Genomic DNA, 18,608 nt, shown 5'->3' with positions numbered 1-18,608 from the left:
ACTAACTGGTCTAGGAGACCCTCAGCGTGCACCGCATGTGCACATTATAGAATCTGTCACTGCCATCTTTTGTCATCCCATCTTCAGGAGTAATCAATGCATTGACCTTGCCAGACCCTTCTGCCATCGACGCCACCATGATGTCAGACAACATCACTGACCACCCTCCTGCGCGCGCCCATCAAACAGTATCCAACACAGAGACCTCGCTGCACCTTGCCGCAAAGACTCGCCGCCGTCGATAGTGTAGATGGCACACCGCTCCACCTTGGTCACCGCACGAGAAGCATGCGGAGACCTGCGCCCAGCCATCGAATCCAAACACTTGTCCCTCCAGCCGATGTACAACCCCAAAGATGACGCCTCCATGGGGGTGAGGGCGCATCGACCTCACCTTCATCCGATCTGGAATCCAAATCTGGGGTTTCCCCCACGGCGCACAGGAACGCAAATCGCCCCACAACACCTCCAACGAGATAACGACGCCCACGGGCGCCGTCGTCGACAGTTACGGCTGAGGCCGAATCAAGCTTTCACTGGCAACCTCGTGCCCATCACCGGCTGGTCCACCAGATCCTCCTCCACCGTCATCCAACACACCCCATGGGGACGTCCCTGCCGCCGAAAACCGCCCACGACCGGAGCCGCAGCGGTGTCACGACCCAGAACCGCCGCCCCGCCTGGGTGAGTCATCGACGACGGAAGAATCTGCATCGTTGTGCCACCAACGCCGGAGGACGCCACGTCAAAGCAGGACACCCGTGCGAATATCCACCGCGACTGCGAAAGGAAGCCCGTCCCCTCCCCGCCAGCATCATCCGCTGCCTGGCTTTGCTCCGCGTCGCTCCGGCGGCGACAAGGAAAGGGGCTGCGGCAGCCCCTAGATTGGATTGGGAGGGAGGGAGGAGACGGAGCTTGTTTTTTGAAAAAATTGAAAAACATATTTTTAAGTGCCAAGAAATTCTGAAAAAATCATACACGTTCATATTAATGTGTTTAACATGTGTGTAAAGTATGATGATGGAATACATTATGGTAAGAGCTACACAAAAAAGACAAATTCATGCATTTTCATAGCAAACATAATGTATATCATCTTCTAATTTTACACACATATACTATACATCTGTATGAATGTGTGTGATCCTTCAAGATTTTTTTTGAACTTGAAAATGAGGTATTAAATTTAAAAAAAATAAAGGGCTCCATGGAGCTCGTCCTCCATTTAGCATTTTCACTTGTAACAATATACTCTCTCCATTCCTAAATATAAGTCTTTTTAGGCATTTCAAATGGACTACAACGTACGGATGTATGTAGACATATTTTAGAGTGCAGATTCACTCATTTTGCTTCGTATGTAGTCACTTGTTGAAATATCTAAAATGACTTATATTTGGGAACGAAGGGAGTATGACCCTAAGTTTTATGATGGTAGTATTTTCTTTTTGCGGGAATGGTAGTAACTAATTGTCATGATTTTTAGTATCATCATACTACTAGTAATGAGGATACATTTACCATAGCTTCAGTATATTTTAGTATTATCATAATAGTGAGGATACATTTGCCACAGCTTGCGTATGTTTTAGTACCATCATATAATAGTGAGGATACATTTACCACACCGCTCCGTCTGGTGAAAAGTGATGAATATTACCACCATGGTAACTTGTTCTATAAAGAATGGTAACTCGCGCAGTGCCACGGTAGAGCCATGGCGCGCAGGAAGCAAGGTCCACGGTTCTTGACCGCCATCACATGCTGCTGTGTAGCGCCACCCCGTCCCCTTGCGAGGTCCCCTCGGTGGTGAGGCCGAATCCGAGCGGGAAGAGCGGGTCGTAGTGCGCGTCGCCGACGTTCATCGGCAGCTGGTCCACCGACTTGAACCACGTCCGCGCCAGCCTCCCGGTGAACCCGTAGTCGCCGAACAGCGCGTCGGTGACGCCCTGACCCTCCGAGCCGGGGAGCCACGCCGCCACCAGCGCGTCCGATGCGGCCAGGAGCGGCTGCGCCACCATTGGCCGGCCGCTGATGAGCACCGTCGCGCACCGCACGGCGCCGCACACCGCCTGCACGGTGCTCTGCCCGGGCTCCGGGATGGTCAGGTTCAGGTTGTCGCCCGCTGTCTCCGTGTACGGGTGCTCGCCCACCGCCACGATCGCGTAGGAGAAGCCGCCGTTCCTGACGAACTCCGCGTCCGGGTTCTCCGCGAACACCACGGTGGTCGACGGGTCCACGGCCGCCCTCACGGCGTCGAGGATGGTGATGCCCACCGTGATGCGCCCGGAGTCGCCCTGCCACTCGATCGTCCAGCCGCCGCACTGGTAGCCCAGGTTGTCGGCGTGGCTGCCGGCAACGAGGATCTTGGGCGCCTTCTTGGACAGCGGCAGCATCGGCGCGTCGCTCGTCTTGCCATTCTTCAGGAGCACCAGCGACTTCCTCACCGCCTCCCTCGCCAAATCTCTGTGCTCCTGCATATACCAAGTAGCAGCACACCATAAATCAAGAATTCAGGAGCTCAAGCAAAAAATTCTGAAGTCGGCAGCAACTTTCTGAATTCAGTACCAGAGTTTCATCAGTCAGTACCTGCTTGCCTAGCTGCTCAGCCATGGCGGGATCGGCGTAAGGGTTCTCGAACAGGCCCATGGCGAACTTGACGCGCAGGATCCGGGTGACGGCGTCGTCGATCCTGCTCATCGGGACTACTCCGCTGTTGACGTAGCCAGTCAGGATGCTGATGAACTGCGTGTAGTTCTTAGGCACCATGATCTGCAACATCAGGAGAAACATCAACCTCAGCAAGCAACACTACATTCACATCACAGAGTCAGTCTCCCGTCTGTCTTGCTCACCATGTCAAGGCCAGCAAGAACAGAAGCCTTGACCGAGTAGGGGTAGTCCGCCCCATAAGGGGTCGTGAGCTTGTCAATGCCCATCCAATCTGAGATCACGAAGCCCTGCAGTCAAGATGCGACAACGGCAATGAACATCTGAAAATCTGAAGACTAGGAGCAAGAATCCAACGGGTGAAGAACACCACGAGTGCAATTGTTTTCCCTTCTTTTCTACCTGGAATTTGAGCGTGTCCTTGAGGTATCCAGTGACCAGATCTTGGTTGGCGTGCATCTTGACCCCGTTCCAGCTGGAGTAGGAGATCATGACGGTGGAGACGCCCTTGGCGAGGGCGTCGAAGTAGGCCGGCATGTGGATGTTCATCAGGCCCTCGCGGTTGATGACCGTGTTGTCCTCGTTGATGCCGTTCACCGTGCCGCCGTCGCCGACGAAGTGCTTTGCGCAGGCCACCACCTTGTTCCTGCAGTTCCCACAAGTATCTGTACTGAATTCTTTCTACATAGTGTGATGGTGGCAGTTCCAAAGTGTTCGTGGACTGGATCTTACTTCCCGGCGACGAAAGGCATGCCGCTGGTGAAGTTCTTGGGGACGTCGCCCTGAAGGCCCGGGATGAGCTCCGTCATGGACTGCACGATCCGGCGGTCCTCGCTGTAGCTCTCGTAGCACCGGCCCCACCTCGGATCTCTGCACACCTGTTCATGATAAGGGAAGCAGCAGGTGAGTGAGTGATGGTGTCGGCAAACGCAATTCAAAACTCACAAAGTGTTGCTCAGAGATTTAGTTTACCGCGATGCACGGCGCGAAGGCGTACTGGATGCCGGTGGCTCTGACTTCGAGCGCCGTGGCCTCGCCGATCCTCTTCACCAGGCCGGGGTCCCGGGTGGCGCCGAGGCCGACGTTGTGGGGGAAGATGGTGGCGCCGTAGACGTTGTTGTTGCCGTGCACGGCGTCGATGCCGTAGATCATCGGGATGCCGAGCCGCGTCGACATGCAGGCCCTCTGGAAGCCGTCCACCATGTCCGCCCACTCCCGCGCCGTCGCGCCCTTCCGCGGCACGCTCCCGCCGCCGCTCAGCAGGCTGCCGATGAAGTTGTCCCTGAGCACCTCCGGCGTCGCGACCAGCCGCTCGATCTGCGTCATCTGCCCGATCTTCTCCGCGAGCGTCATCCGCCCCAGGAGGTCGGCGACGCGCGCCTCCACGGGCTGCGTGGCGTCCTTGTACAGCGCGTGGTCGGCCCCAGCGCCGAGCACGGCGCAGAAGAGCAGGAGCGCGGCGAGCGCAACGCCGGGGTGGCCGCCGTCTGCCATGGCGTGTGATGGAGGCAGGACGCGTTCCACGGCGAGAGGAGCCGAGGACGGTGCAACAATTTATAGAGAAGGGCGGGGCAGGTGACGGCGAGAGGAGCCATGGCCGTCGTGCGTCGCCTGCCGTTCTCCGCGTTCGAGAGATGCGTGATTTTTCGGATCAAGTTGCATGAATTATTGACAACGGCGCATCTGTCGGGTCAGATTAGATATTCAAACATATCTATGCACATGCGGGACCCGGCAGCCGCTACTTTGGGTAACCCATGCCGGACAAGCAAGCAAGACCCCAAACTGAATAATGGAGTGCTCCATGGGGGTGTGCGAAGGGCGTGGCACCGACCCCCGAGGGGAAATTTTCTTTTCTCTTCTTTTCTTGAATTCTCGGATGTGAATAAAGAGCGCCTCCAAGGGTGCGTTCGGTTCACATTTCTGTGTAGGGCATTTTGCATGCTTGTCCCGGTTGGACCTGTTTGAACTAATGCATGCTTAGAAAAATAACATTTGCATGTAGTTTGGTTGTTTGCATTAGGCTTCGTGCATGAGGGGAGTAATTAGTTAGCACGCTGTTTGGTTGTCTGCGTCGCTGTTGTTAGACAAACAACATGTTGTTTGATTGCAAACGGCTAAAAATGTGATCATCATTTTTCACAAATGGTGACCTCACCACACGCACACCGAACATTGTCTTGTCCTAGCTAGGAAACAAATGTCAGTTTATCCTAACCACTAGCAAATGACAGTCAAGTTATTAAGAGCCAATATGGTTGAATAGGGGAAAGTTGAACGATGCTAACTAGGTGGAAGTTCATCATCATCATCTTCTTCTTCTTCTTCTTTAGATCCTTGTCTGACCTCTGATATCGCACATTGTCTGAGCCCACTCCAACCTTTTGTTCTTCCATGCTTCATTGTCAAACGCCTCCATACCATGGCCGGAGCTGATCACCTCATCAGGAGTCGCCTCTTCCTCCTCCGACACGAGTTCATCAATTCCCCATTACAGGATCCAGTTGTGAATGATGTAACATGCAAGAACAAGGTTGACCTGGGTAGGGTAAGGGTGGAATGGCTTCTGATCCAGGATCTTAAACCTATTCTTCAGAGCTCCAAATGCCCTCTCAACCGTTACTCTAAGGTTGGAGTGTCTGAGGTTGAACAGTTTTGAAGGAGTCCTAAGATAGTTCCTACCAGAGAACTCGTTCAGATGGTACCTGGTTTTCCTGAAGGGTGGAAGAACACCTGGACGACATGCATAGCCAACATCTCCTAGGTAGAACTTGCCATCGGGGATATTGATGCCATCATGATGACTTATGTTGTCACTGAGAATGTTAGAATTATGTGCGGATCCTTCCCAGCCAGCCAGCACATGTGTGAACTTCAGATCAAAGTCAACAACAGCAAGCACATTTTGACTTGTGTAGTGCTTCCTCCCTCTATATGCTACAACTTGTGACCTCGGCGTACTGGCAGTGACATGAGTACCATCTATTGCCCCTATGCAATCCTAGAATGGCACTACAAGATGGTGTTATGGCTACAACAGAACAATAACAACATATGAATGCATGAACTACATACTGCCAGTGCTCACCTTGAAGTATGGATACCATCTTGGGCTAGTGCGAATCTTGGTTGCAGTCCGGCTAGTTGGTGACACGATCATCTCTCCTCTGAGTTCCCCAATAGCATACACCACTTGCTTGAAGTACCTGGAGATGATCTCCATTGATCTCCTGAAGGTGTTGTGTACAACCCTGAACCTCTGGCTATGACCAATAACATGGAGGAACATGACTACTTGTTCTTCCATAGTGGTGTGGATACTATCTTCTAGCAGTCCCCTGCTCCTGAACATCTGCACAAGACTGGCGAAAGGTGCTCTTTTCATTCGAAGCATCCACAGAGCCTCAGTGTTGTTGCAATTGTAGATGTACTTCAGATTGGCTATCCTCTCCGATCCTGGATTAACATCGGACCATATCGGATGAGAGGTTTGTCACTCCGACGAGCAGCTCTCTTATGGACCAACGGGATCCAGGCCTGAACCGCAACTATTAGCGTTGCTGCCTGAACTAGAAGTTTTTTCTGTTCATCCACAACCTAAGCGACATCCATATGCGGTGAGCAATGGCGCAACCGAACCTAAACACTCCTACCAAACGACCTAACAGAGGAGGGGGGGGGTAGCTTACCAGCTTCGGGGTCGGGGGAGACATGGCCGAGACGAGGACACTCGGGCGGAGTCGAAGAAGAAGGGGATAAGAAGCTGCCGCTGCCGGGGAGTGATGATGCCGCCACCAACGCCGACTCCGCCGTTGCAGCCGTAGATCTGAGTCATCGCCGCCGCTGGTGCCAATAACAGAGGAGGGCTTTTCCTAGAGCCAGGGTGAGCGAGTAAAAGGGGTGGTGAGAGTATATTTCGCGCCATCCCGCCTCCGCCAATTTACCCTCCTGCCATCTCCAACCGAACCCCCCTGCATCGCGCCCTACGCCGCGTCTTCCTTTTGTGGCCGAGTCAGCCTGGCGCTAGAAACGGCCGATTTGAGCGTTCCCAGCGAGCCAGGCTCTGGGGTGCTTTAAGTTTCGTGCCTATGTGAGCCATGCCTGCTTGCACGCAACCAAATGGCCCATTTTCATCCGGCCCAGGCTTGGTTGGGCTGTATGCGGCCTACCAAACGCATCCCAAGCAATTCCCTTTCCCTATTTTTTTGCCGGTATAGGGTGAGTTAGATAAAAAGATCATGCTCCAGCAATCCTTTTTCTTGAAAAAGGGCATCGGCGTGCGAGAGTGTCCTCCGTGCCTGTCATTGTGCGTGTGCCTCCCACCAATGCCTCCTTGGCATGCTCTGCACCGTCTGATCTTTGCAGCTGCTCCGCATCCGATCGGTTTAACTCCAGGGTCCATGACGCATGGACCGCGAGCGCGACCCGGGGCTACCCCTTTGCAAGGCTTTGCGTCGCTCTTGCGTGTCGTCTCATGTGCTACTCCGTGCACACCAGGTAAACCCGAGTTGGCTTGTCAACATCGTTCATGTCCTGCCGGGTTGCTTCGTTAGCGCGAGCCTCGTGCGTGGAGCTTGCCCGGTTACGTGCGTGTGCCGGACGCCTCGGGGCATTGGTCTCGCATCGCGCATGCCGCCTTGCGATGTGTGTCTGGGCTATCTGCCTACCTGGTTGTTTGGTTTCCCATGCGTGGGCTTATTTCTAACTTCTACTGTAGGCTGCCAGGATGCCCTGTTGCCCTCGCCCTGCATGTGTCGCCTCGTCTATTGAAAGGGCGTGTGACCAAGCACCCTTCCTGTGCTTGGCCAGCCTTTATTGGCAGGCCCTGAATGCGTATTGTTTGCCCAGCATTCATCGGGTGCGTGCTTTGCTGAGTCATTCACATGCTCCCAACAATCTGTCCATGTGTGTTTGGTCGGCCTCTCTCGCCGCCTCTGAGACGTGTTCTTGCCAACGTGTTCCCGGGTGTTCAAGTGGACAACTGTTGGTGTGTGTGGGCGGACTGTTGGGAGTCGGATGCTCCGAGCTCGCCTCATAGACAGGTGCCTTCGTCCCTGTGTGTCTAGGGTTGGTAGGCACTGGTGGGTGGGTGCTTGGGGTGTGGTATGTCAGTTTGTTGCGGTGCGTGGGGGTGTTCTGGTATGTAATGGGGCGTGGTCTTCTTCTTCTCCCTTGCTTGCCCCTCACACAATTCTCTTTTCATTAATGAGATGGCTTCTTCGAGTTTTCTCGTCGTTCGTGCTATTTTTATTGTCGGTGGCGATCGATGGCCCATTAGCTTTACGTGCTTTCTATTGACGTCGGTGATGTTCGAGGTGGGTTGTTTCTTCCCTGCGATGCTCGTGTTGTTTTCTCTCTCTTTATGGGTGCTTGTTGCATTTGGTTTCCTTTGAGCTTCTTCTCCTCACTCATCGTCCTTTTTCTTTCCTCCTCTCCATTGCAAGTCCTCTTGGTGGTTGTTTGTTCTTTTTTGTGCCTATTCTTAGGCCCGCATGCTGTTGTTGGAGATTGGCCGCTTCTCCACTGTTTTGGTCCTGTTGTTGTCGGGGTACACAAACATGGTTGTTTATTCCCCCTGACTTGTGCATGGACGAGGAGCCTCCGCCCCGACAGCCGGGGCTTGACGAAGGAATGGCTACACCAATGTGCAAAGCAAGACCAAGCCAGAGAAACCACTCTTCGTGATATCAAGGAGCAGATCAAGAAGACCAAGTCAATATACAAGACAGAATAATGCCACCTTGGGAGGGCCTCCCTTGCCGGGCAGGAGAGCCTGGCTTGGTCGAGGCCACCCCAAGGACAAGTCCAAGATTTCCCCGGCAGGCTTGCCGGGTCCGCCAAGAGCAAGGAATCCCGCCAAGGCACCACCGCTCCACCGCAAAACGACACAAGTCACTTATCGGTGCGGTGTCGAGCCCACAAGTGATTAGGTGGCCTCCACTAAGCACGTGGCAGCCCGTTGGAAGACTAATTACCCTCATATGCCTCCCGTCGAAAGGCGTGTCAAACAGACAAGCAGAAGATGATTAAGCGGCACGGCAGGCTTGCCGGGCTTCGCCCTCAGCACGACACCTAGCAGTTCATTTAATGCACTTTGTCCTAACTGCCAGAGTTAGGTATGATAGCACTGTTAGCTATCTAAATCACTAGATAAAGACTGTTTTGCCACTGTGGTTACCCCTTGAACTATAAAAGGAGGTCTAAGTCTACCTAGAAAGGGATTCGGACCCTTGCACACTTGTACGCGCGTAGCATCTCTCCCCGAGGCCACCTTGCCGGGTTAGAGCGCTGCGTGTTCATCGTGTTCCTCCATCCAATCCACCAAAGCAGGAGTAGTGTTTTACGCTTTTCAGCGGCCCGAACCTGGGTAAAAACCACCAGTGTCACCACCATCATGTTGTTTCATGGCCTCCCCTCTTTGTGCAACGTGATCTTCCCCCTTGCCGAACCACAAGGGGCCGATGGCCCCATAGGTGGTCGTGTTCTCCCACAATATCTTTGGCGCGCCAGGTAGGGGGAATCGCTTGCGCGAACCCGAGGCTGTGAACAGCGCGTCAATCACCATTTTCATCATCACCCTCTTCATCAATGGCTTCAAAGAAAAGAACGATGCTACTCCCTAGCCTCGTCCCCTCCAGATTCCATCGCTCGCCTTCGCCGCGGTGGCGGCGACGACGAGGACGAGGGACGACGGCACTGCGGATGACATGGTTGGCCCGAATGGCATGGCCACTATGCTACCCATGGCCAGAAGAAGGGGCGAGACATGCGGTGGCACCGCCCCTTCTTGTGGCCCCCTGTGAGCGCATCCGATCCCAAAGGGTGTCGTTTGGGCGGCGGACGAGAAAACGGTGTGCAATTGACCCCCCTTCCCTTCCTCGTCACTCACCAATGATTGGGCGCGTTATGGTGAGGCCGCCAACATCGATAAGCCTGCGTGGAGCTCGGTCCTGCATTTATCCCACCAAGGGTAAATCCTGAGTTGAGCGCTGGTGCGAATCTGTTGGTTGGCACTCCCCGCAAGCGAGCCCCGGCAAGGCCTTCTGCGCCAGTGTGTCCTTCGCGCTAGACACCAAGGGATCATTGGAAGTAAAGAGAAAGGAGGGGGAGACCGATTCTTTTCCTTTTCCACCGTATGTCATTAGCTGTAAACGTTTTTTGTTGACTCCCCTAGCTCGTGCTGGGGCTGGGTGCATAACTAATGGACTGCCTAGTCCCTTCCTTTTTGATCCTTTCCATTTTTCATCTTTGCGGAGTGAAAATGGATATGCGAGCACGATCTCCTAGGAGACACACATAGGAGGGGCAACCACGGATGGAAGAGAAGATATTATGCATAACCAAGTGTACTCCCCGGCAGGAGGGGAACATAGACAAAAAGATAAGTTGGCGTGCTTGTTTAACTCTTCTTTGGAGTTTGCACTTGCACATCCCTCGGAGAACCAACGGTTTCGCATGAAAAGTCCTTTGTACGATGGAACCTTACTGTATTTTTCTGCGCCCTCGCCTTGTTTTGGAGCCTACTCAACAAAGTGGGTGGCAGCGTCAAGGACTGTCAAGGAAAAACCCACCGGTAGCGTGTCCTTGCCGGCTGAATGCTAAGGACCCGTTCGTCAAAGCAATCGCGACAGTATGCTATTGGCGGGCAACCAAAGTACGCAAAGGAAACTAACCATACGAATATCAATGGGTAAACACAAGAAGGATAGCGTGCATTAGCATAATAAATATCAGTTCGACAAGCATTGAAGCAAGAACAGTACGGAGCCTAAAAACGAGATACATATTGTGTCTTATTACAGGACACCACGGCAATAAGAATAGTTCAAGGCTGGGCCTGGCGACCTCCGGGAACCCTTGGAACTGAGAGAACCTTGTCGGCAAGGGGACCGGCCTTAGCCGCGACAGCAGAGACATCGGCGCCTGGCGGCAGCTTCTTGAAGCCATCGGCAAGATTGAGGTCTGGATGGTAGAAAGCGAGGTTGCTCAAGACCAGAAAGAGGGCGTCGCGAGCAAGCTTCCGGGATTCATCAACAAAGCATGCGGCCCTGTCGTCCTCATACATCTTCAGCCCTTCGATCAGGCCTTCGAAGAAGAGCGTCAGCTTGGCACTTGGGACTTCATGCTTGCTAACAGAGAAGGCCCAACTCTTCATGTCCATATTTGAAATCTGAGCAGTGAGGCGTTCAGCTATATCTACCATGCTCTTGATCCAGAGGTCACGCTGCTGGATTTGGTTCTCAAGCTTCTCTTCTGCGTCCTTCTGGAGAGTGCGAGCCTTGTTCAGATTAGTCATCAGCAATTTCTCGCGGGCACCGGCAGACTCAATTTCCTTTTCCAAGGAGCAATCCTGGCCTTTATGTCAGAAATAACACCGTTGGCGGTATCAAGGTCCTGGATCTTGAAGGAAAGCTGCGATTACACCACCTTCAGGATGGTCTGTGCTTTCTGCGCTTCCTCTTTGAGAGCCGCAAAAATCTCCTTGTCGCTCCCGGCAAGGTCCTCCGTCAACTTGCTCACTTGATTTTCAAGATCAGTCTTGGCAGCAGATGCGGCAGCTAGCTCGTCGGTAACCTTTTTCAGCTGGGTAGAGGATTCAAGGGTGAGCGCGTCAAGCGTGGCCTTGTGACTGTCCTCCAAATCCTTGGTACGCTGCTGGACAAGAACCTCCACTTCCTCATCCTTGCCGCGGAGGGTGGCTTCGAGGTTCCGTTCCCGAGCAGAGATGTCCTTCTCCTTGGCGTTTAGAAGCGCTTCGCGCTCCACCAAGCGGACCTCCCGGGCAGCAATATCTTCCTTGGCCATGGTCAGCACCTCCTCTTGCCGCATGATGGAGTGGGATTGCTTCTTGTACCATTCTCGCAATTCACTGCCCTTGTCCGTCAGTTTCTTATCCATAAGAACAGGAGAATCACGCTGCTCCTTGACTGCCTGCCACTTGAGATCATAGATGTGCTGCGCACCTTTGAGCCCTGCTGCCATGGATTCTAGGAAGGCTAGATCCTTTGCACTATCAGCAGAATAGCCAGCTTCTACAACCCTCCGGGACAACGTCGCCAGTATGCGTCTGATCTCTTCATCAAAATCCACGCCCGCTGCAGCGCACGAGCCAGAAGCTGCGAGCCCGGGTTGGGTAAGGACTAATGCCAACTTGCTTGGGGAAGGATGCGAAGCTGCAGCCAGAGGATAGTTCATGGGGAGAGGGCCCATGGATTGGAGAGGAGCTTTCTCCTCAACGACCATGCCTAGGCCAGAAGTGCTGCCGGGAGTTTTCTCTGTCTCTTTTTGGGACCCCTGGATATCCCCGGCAATCTGTTCATGGCCTTCTGCACCAGCAATCTTGGTTGCTTCCTCGGCATCACTCTTCCCAATACTGGCCACCTCTTCCAAGAGCTCAGGTTCTTCAATAAACGGAGCTACAAGTAAAATCAACAGATGCAGTAATTGAAGGAAATATGCCCTAGAGGCAATGATAAAGTTGTTATTTATATTTCCTTATATCATGATAAATGTTTATTATCCATGCTAGAATTGTATTAACCGGAAACTTGATACATGTGTGGATACATAGACAAAACACCGTGTCCCTAGTAAGCCTCTACTAAACTAGCTCGTTAATCAAAGATGGCTAAGTTTCCTAGCCATAGACATGTGTTCTCATTTGATGAACAGGGTCACATCATTAGGAGAATGATGTGATGGAGAAGACCCATCCGTTAGCTTAGCATAATGATCATTAAGTTTTATTGCTATTGCTTTCTTCATGGCATATACATATTCCTTTGACTATGAGATTACGCAACTCCCGGATACCGGAGGAATACCTTGTGTTATATCAAACGTCACAACTTAATTGGGTGATTATAAAGATGCTCTACAGGTATCTCCGAAGGTGTTTGTTGGGTTGGCATAGATCGAGATTAGGATTTGTCACTCCGAGTATCGGAGAGGTATCTCTGGGCCCTCTTGGTAATGCACATCATAATAAGCCTTGCAAGCAATGTGACTAATGAGTTAGTTACGGGATGATGCATTACGGAACGAGTAAAGATACTTGCCGGTAACGAGATCGAACTAGGTATGAAGACACCGACGATCGAATCTCGGGCAAGTAACATACCGATGACAAAGGGAATTACGTATGTTGTCATTGCGGTACGACCGATAAAGATCTTCGTAGAATATGTAGGAATCAATATGAGCATCCAGGTTCCGCTGTTGGTTATTGACCGGAGAGGTGTCTCGGTCATGTCTACATAGTTCTCGAACCCGTAGGGTCCGCACGCTTAACGTTTGATGATGATTTTGTATTATACGAGTTATGTGATTTGGTGACCAAATGCTGTTCGGAGTCCCAGATGAGATCACGTACATGACGTGGAGTCTTGAAATGGTCGACAGGTAAAGATTCATATATTGGATGATGGTATTCGGACACCAGAAGTGTTCCGGGGGTACCAGGTGCATATCGGGTCACCGGAACGGGTTCCGGGCATCCCCCCGGCAACTACATGGGCCCTAATGGGCCAAGAGGGGGACAGACCAGCCCCTAAGGGGCTGGTGCGCCCCATGTAGGCCAAAATAAGGGGGAAGGAAAGAGGAGAAGGGAGAAAGGAAGGGGAGGGATTCGGCCTCCCCCTTCCTTCCCTCCTCCCTCCTCCTTCCTTCCCTCCTCCCTCCTCCTTCCTTCCCCTCCGGATGGATATGGAAGGGGGAGGCCGAATTGGGAGGCGCCCAAGTAAGATTCCTCCTACTTGGCGCCCCCTTGGCTGCCTCTCCTCCCCTCCAACCTATATATATATATATATATATATGAGGGGGGCACCGCTAGAACACACATCAACAGTTGTTAGCCGTGTGCGGCGCCCCCCTCCATAGTTTACACGTCCGGTCATATTGTCGTAGTTCTTAGGCGAAGCCCTGCACGGATCACTTCACCATCACCGTCACCACGCCGTCGCGCTGACGAAACTCTCCCTCGACACTTTGCTGGATCAAGAGTTCGAGGGAAGTCATCGAGCTGAACGTGTGCAGAACTCGGAGGTGCCGTACGTTCGGTGCTTGATCGGTCGGAACGAGAAGAAGTTCGACTACATCAACCGCGTTGTCAAACGCTTCCGCTTTCGGTCTACAAGGGTACGTAGACACACTCTCCCCCTCTCGTTGCTATGCATCTCCTAGATAGATCTTGCGTGAGCGTAGGAAATTTTGGAAATTGCATGCTACGTTCCCCAACAGTGGCATCCGAGCCAGGTCTATGCGTAGATGATATGCACGAGTAGAACACAAAGAGTTGTGGGCGGTGATAGTCATACTGCTTACCACCAATGTATTATTTTGATTCGGCGGTATTGTTGTATGAAGCGGCCCGGACCAACCTTACATGACCACGTTCATGAGACCGGTTCCACCGACAGACATGCAACTAGTTTTGCATAAAGGTGGTTGGCAGGTGTCTATTTCTCCAACTTTAGTTGAATCGAATTTGACTACGCCCGGTCCTTGTTGAAGGTTAAAACAACACTAACTTGGCGAAATATCATTGTGGTTTTGATGCGTAGGTAAGAACGGTTCTTACTAGAAGCCCGTAGCAGCCACGTAAAACTTGCAACAACAAAGTAGAGGACGTCTAACTTGTTTTTGCAGGGCATGTTGTGATGTGACATGGTCAAGACATGATGTGATATACGTTGTTGTATGAGACTATCATGTTTTGTAAAAGTTATCGGCAACTGGCAGGAGCCGTATGGTTGTCTCTTTATTGTATGAAATGCAAACGCCATGTAATTGCTTTACTTTATCACTATGCGTTAGCGATAGTTGTAGAAGCAATAGTTGGCGAGACGATCACGACGCTACGATGGAGATCAAGGTGTCAAGCCGATGACGATGGAGATCATGACGGTGCTTTGGAGATGGAGATCAAAGGCACTAGATGATGATGGCCATATCATGTCACATATATTGATTGCATGTGATCTTTATCTTTTATGCATCTTATTTATCTTAGTACGGCGGTAGCATTATAAGATGATCCCTTACTAAAATTTCAAGGTATAAGTGTTCTCCCTGAGTATGCACCGTTGCGACAGTTCGTCGTGCCGAGACACCATGTGATGATCGGGTGTGATAAGCTCTATGTTCGCATACAACGGGTGCAAGACAGTTTTGCACATGCGGAATACTCGGGTTAAACTTGACGAGCCTAGCATCTACATACACGGCCTCGGAACACTGGAGACCAAAAGGTCGAACGTGAATCATATAGTAGATATGCTCAACATAGAGATGTTCACCATTCAAAACTACTCCATCTCACGTGATGATCGGACATGGGTTAGTTGATATGGATCACGCGATCATTTAGATGACTCGAGGGATGTCTATCTAAGTGGGAGTTCTTAAGTAATATGATTAATTGAACTTAGTTTATCATGAACTTAGTCCTGATAGTATTTGCATATCTATATTGTAGATCAATAGCTTGCGATGTAGCTCCCCGTTTATTTTTGATATGTTCCTAGAGAAAAATAAGTTGAAAGATGATAGTAGCAATGATGCGGACTGGGTCCGTTATCTGAGGATTATCCTCATTGATGCACAGAAGAATTATGTCCTTGATGCACCGCTAGGTGACGAACCTATTGTAGGAGCAGATGCAGACGTTATGAACGTTTGGCAAGCTCGGTATGATGACTACTTGATAGTTTAGTGAGCCATGCTTTACGGCTTAGAACCGGGACTTCAAAAACATTTTGAACGCCATGGAGCATACAAGATGTTCCAAGAGCTGAAATTGGTATTTCAGACTCATGCCCGAGTCGAGAGGTATGAGACCTCTGACAAGTACTTTGCCTACAAGATGGAGGAGAATAGCTCAACCAGTGATCATGTGCTCAGAATGTCTGAGTACTACAATCGCTTGAATCAAGTAGGAGTTAATCTTCTAGATAAGATAGTGATTGACAGAGTTCTCTAGTCACTATCACCAAGTTATTGGAACTTCGTGATGAACTATAATATGCAAGGGATGACGAAAACGATTCCCGAGCTCTTCGCGATGCAAAAATCGGCAAAGGTAGAAATCAAGAAAGAGCATCAAGTGTTGATGGTTAACAAGACCACCAGTTTAAAGAAAAGGGGCAAAGGAAAATAAAGGGAACTTCAAGAAAGAATGGCAAGCAAGTTGCCACTCCCGTGAAGAAACCCCAAGCTAGACCTAAGCCTGAAACTGAGTGCTTCTACTACAAAGGGAATGGTCACTGGAAGCGGAACTAGCCCAAATACTTGGCGGATAAGAAGGATGGCAAAGTGAACAAAGGTATATTTGATATACATGTTATTGATGTGTACTTTACTCGTGTTCATAGTAGCCCCTGGGTATTTGATACCGGTTCAGTTACTAAGATTTGTAACTCGAGACAGGAGTTGCAAAATGAACATATACTAGTTAAGGGGAAGGTGACGATGTGTGTTGGAAGTGATTCCAAGGTTGATAAGATCACCATCCCACACTCCCTTTACCTTCGGGTTAGTGTCGAACCTAAAATAAATGTTATTTGGTGTTTGCGTTGAGCATGAATATGATTGGATCATGTTTATTGCATTACGGTTATTCATTTAAGTCAAAGAAGAACTGTTGTTCTGTTTACATGAATAAAACCTTCTATGGTCATACACTTAATATAAATGGTTTATTGAATCTCGATTGTAGTGATACACATATTCATAATATTGATGCCAAAAGATACAAAGTTGATAATGATAGTGCAACATACTTGTGGCACTGCCGTTTAGGTCATATTGGTGTAAAGTGCATGAAGGAACTCCATGCAGATGGGCTTTTGGAATCACTTGATTATGAATCATTTGATACTTGCGAACCATGCCTCATGGGCAAGATGACTAAAACTCCGTTCTTCGGAATAATGGAGCGAGCCAATGAGTTATTGGAAATTATACATACCGATGTATGTGGTCCGATGAGTGTTGAGGCACGCGGCGGGTATCGTTATTTTCTGACCTACACAGATGATTTGAGCAGATATGGTTATATCTACTTAATGAAACACAAGTTTGAAACATTTAAAAAAGTTCAAAGAATTTCAGAGTGAAGTGGAGAATCATCGTAACAAGAAAACAAAGTTTCTATGATCTGATCGCGGAGGCAAATATTTGAGTTACGAGCTTGTCCTTCAATTAAAACAATGTGGAATAGTTTCACAACTCACGCCACCTGGAACACCACAGCGTAATGGTGTGTCCGAACGTCATAACCATACTTTATTAGATATGGTGCGATCTATGATGTCTCTTACCGATTTACCACTATCGTTCTGGGGTTATGCATTAGAGACAACCACATTCACATTAAATAGGGCACCATCTAAATCAGTTGAGATGACACCGTATGAACTGTGGTTTGACAAGAAACCTAAGCTGTCATTTCTTAAAGTTTGGGGTTGCGATGCTTATGTGAAAAAATTTCAGCATGATAAACTCGAACCCAAATCGGACAAGTGCGTCTTCATAGGATACCCAAAAGAAACTGTTGGGAACACCTTCTATCATGGATCCGAAGACCAGATCTTTGTTGCTAAGAATGGATCCTTTCTAGAGAAGGAGTTTCTCTCGAAAGAAGTGAGTGGGAGGAAAGTAGAACTTGATGAGGTAATTGTACCTTCTCTCGAATTGGAAAGTAGCTCATCACAGAAAACCGTTCCCGTGATGCCTACACCAACTAGAGAGGAAGCTAATGATAATGATCATCAAACTGCAGCTCAAGTTACTACCAAACCTCATAGGTCAACCAGAGCACGTTCCGCACCAGAGTGATACGGTAATCCTGTTCTGGAAGTCATGTTACTAGACCATGATGAACCTACAAACTATGAGGAAGCGATGATGAGCCCAGATTCCGCAAAATGGCTTGAGGCCATGAAATCTGAGATGTGATCCATGTATGAGAACAAAGTATGGACTTTGATTGACTTGCCCGATGATCGGCAAGCCATAGAGAATAAATGGATCTTCAAGAGGAAGACTGACACTGATGTTAATGTTACTGTCCACAAAGATCGACTTGTCGCAAAAAGGTTTTCGACAAGTTCAAGGAGTTGACTACGGCGAGACTTTCTCACCCGTAGCGATGCTTAAGTCCGTCCGAATCATGTTAGCAATTCCACACTATGAAATCTGGCAAATGGATATCAAAACTGCATTCCTTAATGGATATCTCAAAGAAGAGTTGTATATGATGCAACCAGAAGGTTTTTTCAATCCTAAAGGTGCTAACAAAATGTGCAAACTCCAGCGATCCATCTATGGACTGGTGCAAGCATCTCGGAGTTGGAATATACACTTTGATGAGTTGATCAAAGCATATAGTTTTATACAGACTTGCGGTGAAGCCTGTATTTACAAGAAAGTGAGAGGGAGCACTACAACCTTTCTGATAAGTATATGTGAATGACATATTGTTGATCGGAAATGATGTAGAATTTTCTGGAAAGCGTAAAGGAGTGTTTGAAAGGAGTTTTTCAAAGAAATACCTCGGTGAAGCTACTTACATATTGGGCATCAAGATCTATAAAGATAGATCAAGACGCTTGATAAGACTTTTGATGAGTACATACCTTGATAAGATTTTGAAGGAGTTCAAAATGGATCAGTCAAAGAAGGAGTTCTTGCCTGAGTTGTAAGGTATGAAGTTGAGTAAGACTCAAAACCCAACCACGGCAGAAGATAGAGAGAGAATGAAAGTCATTCCCTATGCCTCAGCCATAGGTTCTATAAAGTATGCCATGCATTATACCAGACCTATTGTGTACCTTGCCATGAGTTTGGCAAAGGGGTACAATAGTGATCCGGGAGTAGATCACTGGACAGCGGTCAAAATTATCCTTAGAGGACTAAGGAAATATTTCTCGGTTATGGAG

General features: G+C 49.7%; 1 protein-coding gene across 1 annotated transcript; it reads right to left on the bottom strand.

Annotated features, from left to right (window-relative positions):
* Positions 1–1,516: 1,516 nt before the first annotated feature.
* LOC109734276 (uncharacterized) lies at positions 1,517–4,346 on the bottom strand. The gene is made up of 6 exons (XM_020293489.4): positions 3,643–4,346; positions 3,403–3,548; positions 3,073–3,316; positions 2,856–2,960; positions 2,590–2,772; positions 1,517–2,474 (listed from the first exon to the last, which is right to left on the bottom strand). The coding sequence occupies exons 1-6, from the start codon at positions 4,162–4,164 to the stop codon at positions 1,758–1,760; spliced, it is 1,917 nt and encodes a 638-aa protein (XP_020149078.1). The 5' UTR covers positions 4,165–4,346; the 3' UTR covers positions 1,517–1,757.
* Between the last annotated feature and the right edge of the window lie 14,262 nt (positions 4,347–18,608).

Source organism: Aegilops tauschii, chromosome 5 (genome assembly GCF_002575655.3).
Source record: "Aegilops tauschii subsp. strangulata cultivar AL8/78 chromosome 5, Aet v6.0, whole genome shotgun sequence".
In the NCBI taxonomy this organism is placed as follows: domain Eukaryota; kingdom Viridiplantae; phylum Streptophyta; class Magnoliopsida; order Poales; family Poaceae; genus Aegilops; species Aegilops tauschii.
Note: the sequence above shows the minus strand (reverse complement) of the source record. Positions and strands in the feature narration are given on the sequence as shown.

Coding starts and splice junctions, on each gene's coding strand:
- LOC109734276 (XM_020293489.4), bottom strand. CDS start 4,164: ATGGCAGACGGCGGCCACCCCGGCGTTGCGCTCGCCGCGCTCCTGCTC. Junction 3,549..3,642: donor CCTTCGCGCCGTGCATCGCG/GTAAACTAAATC, acceptor TATCATGAACAG/GTGTGCAGAGATCCGAGGTG. Junction 2,773..2,855: donor TTCTTGCTGGCCTTGACATG/GTGAGCAAGACA, acceptor CTGATGTTGCAG/ATCATGGTGCCTAAGAACTA.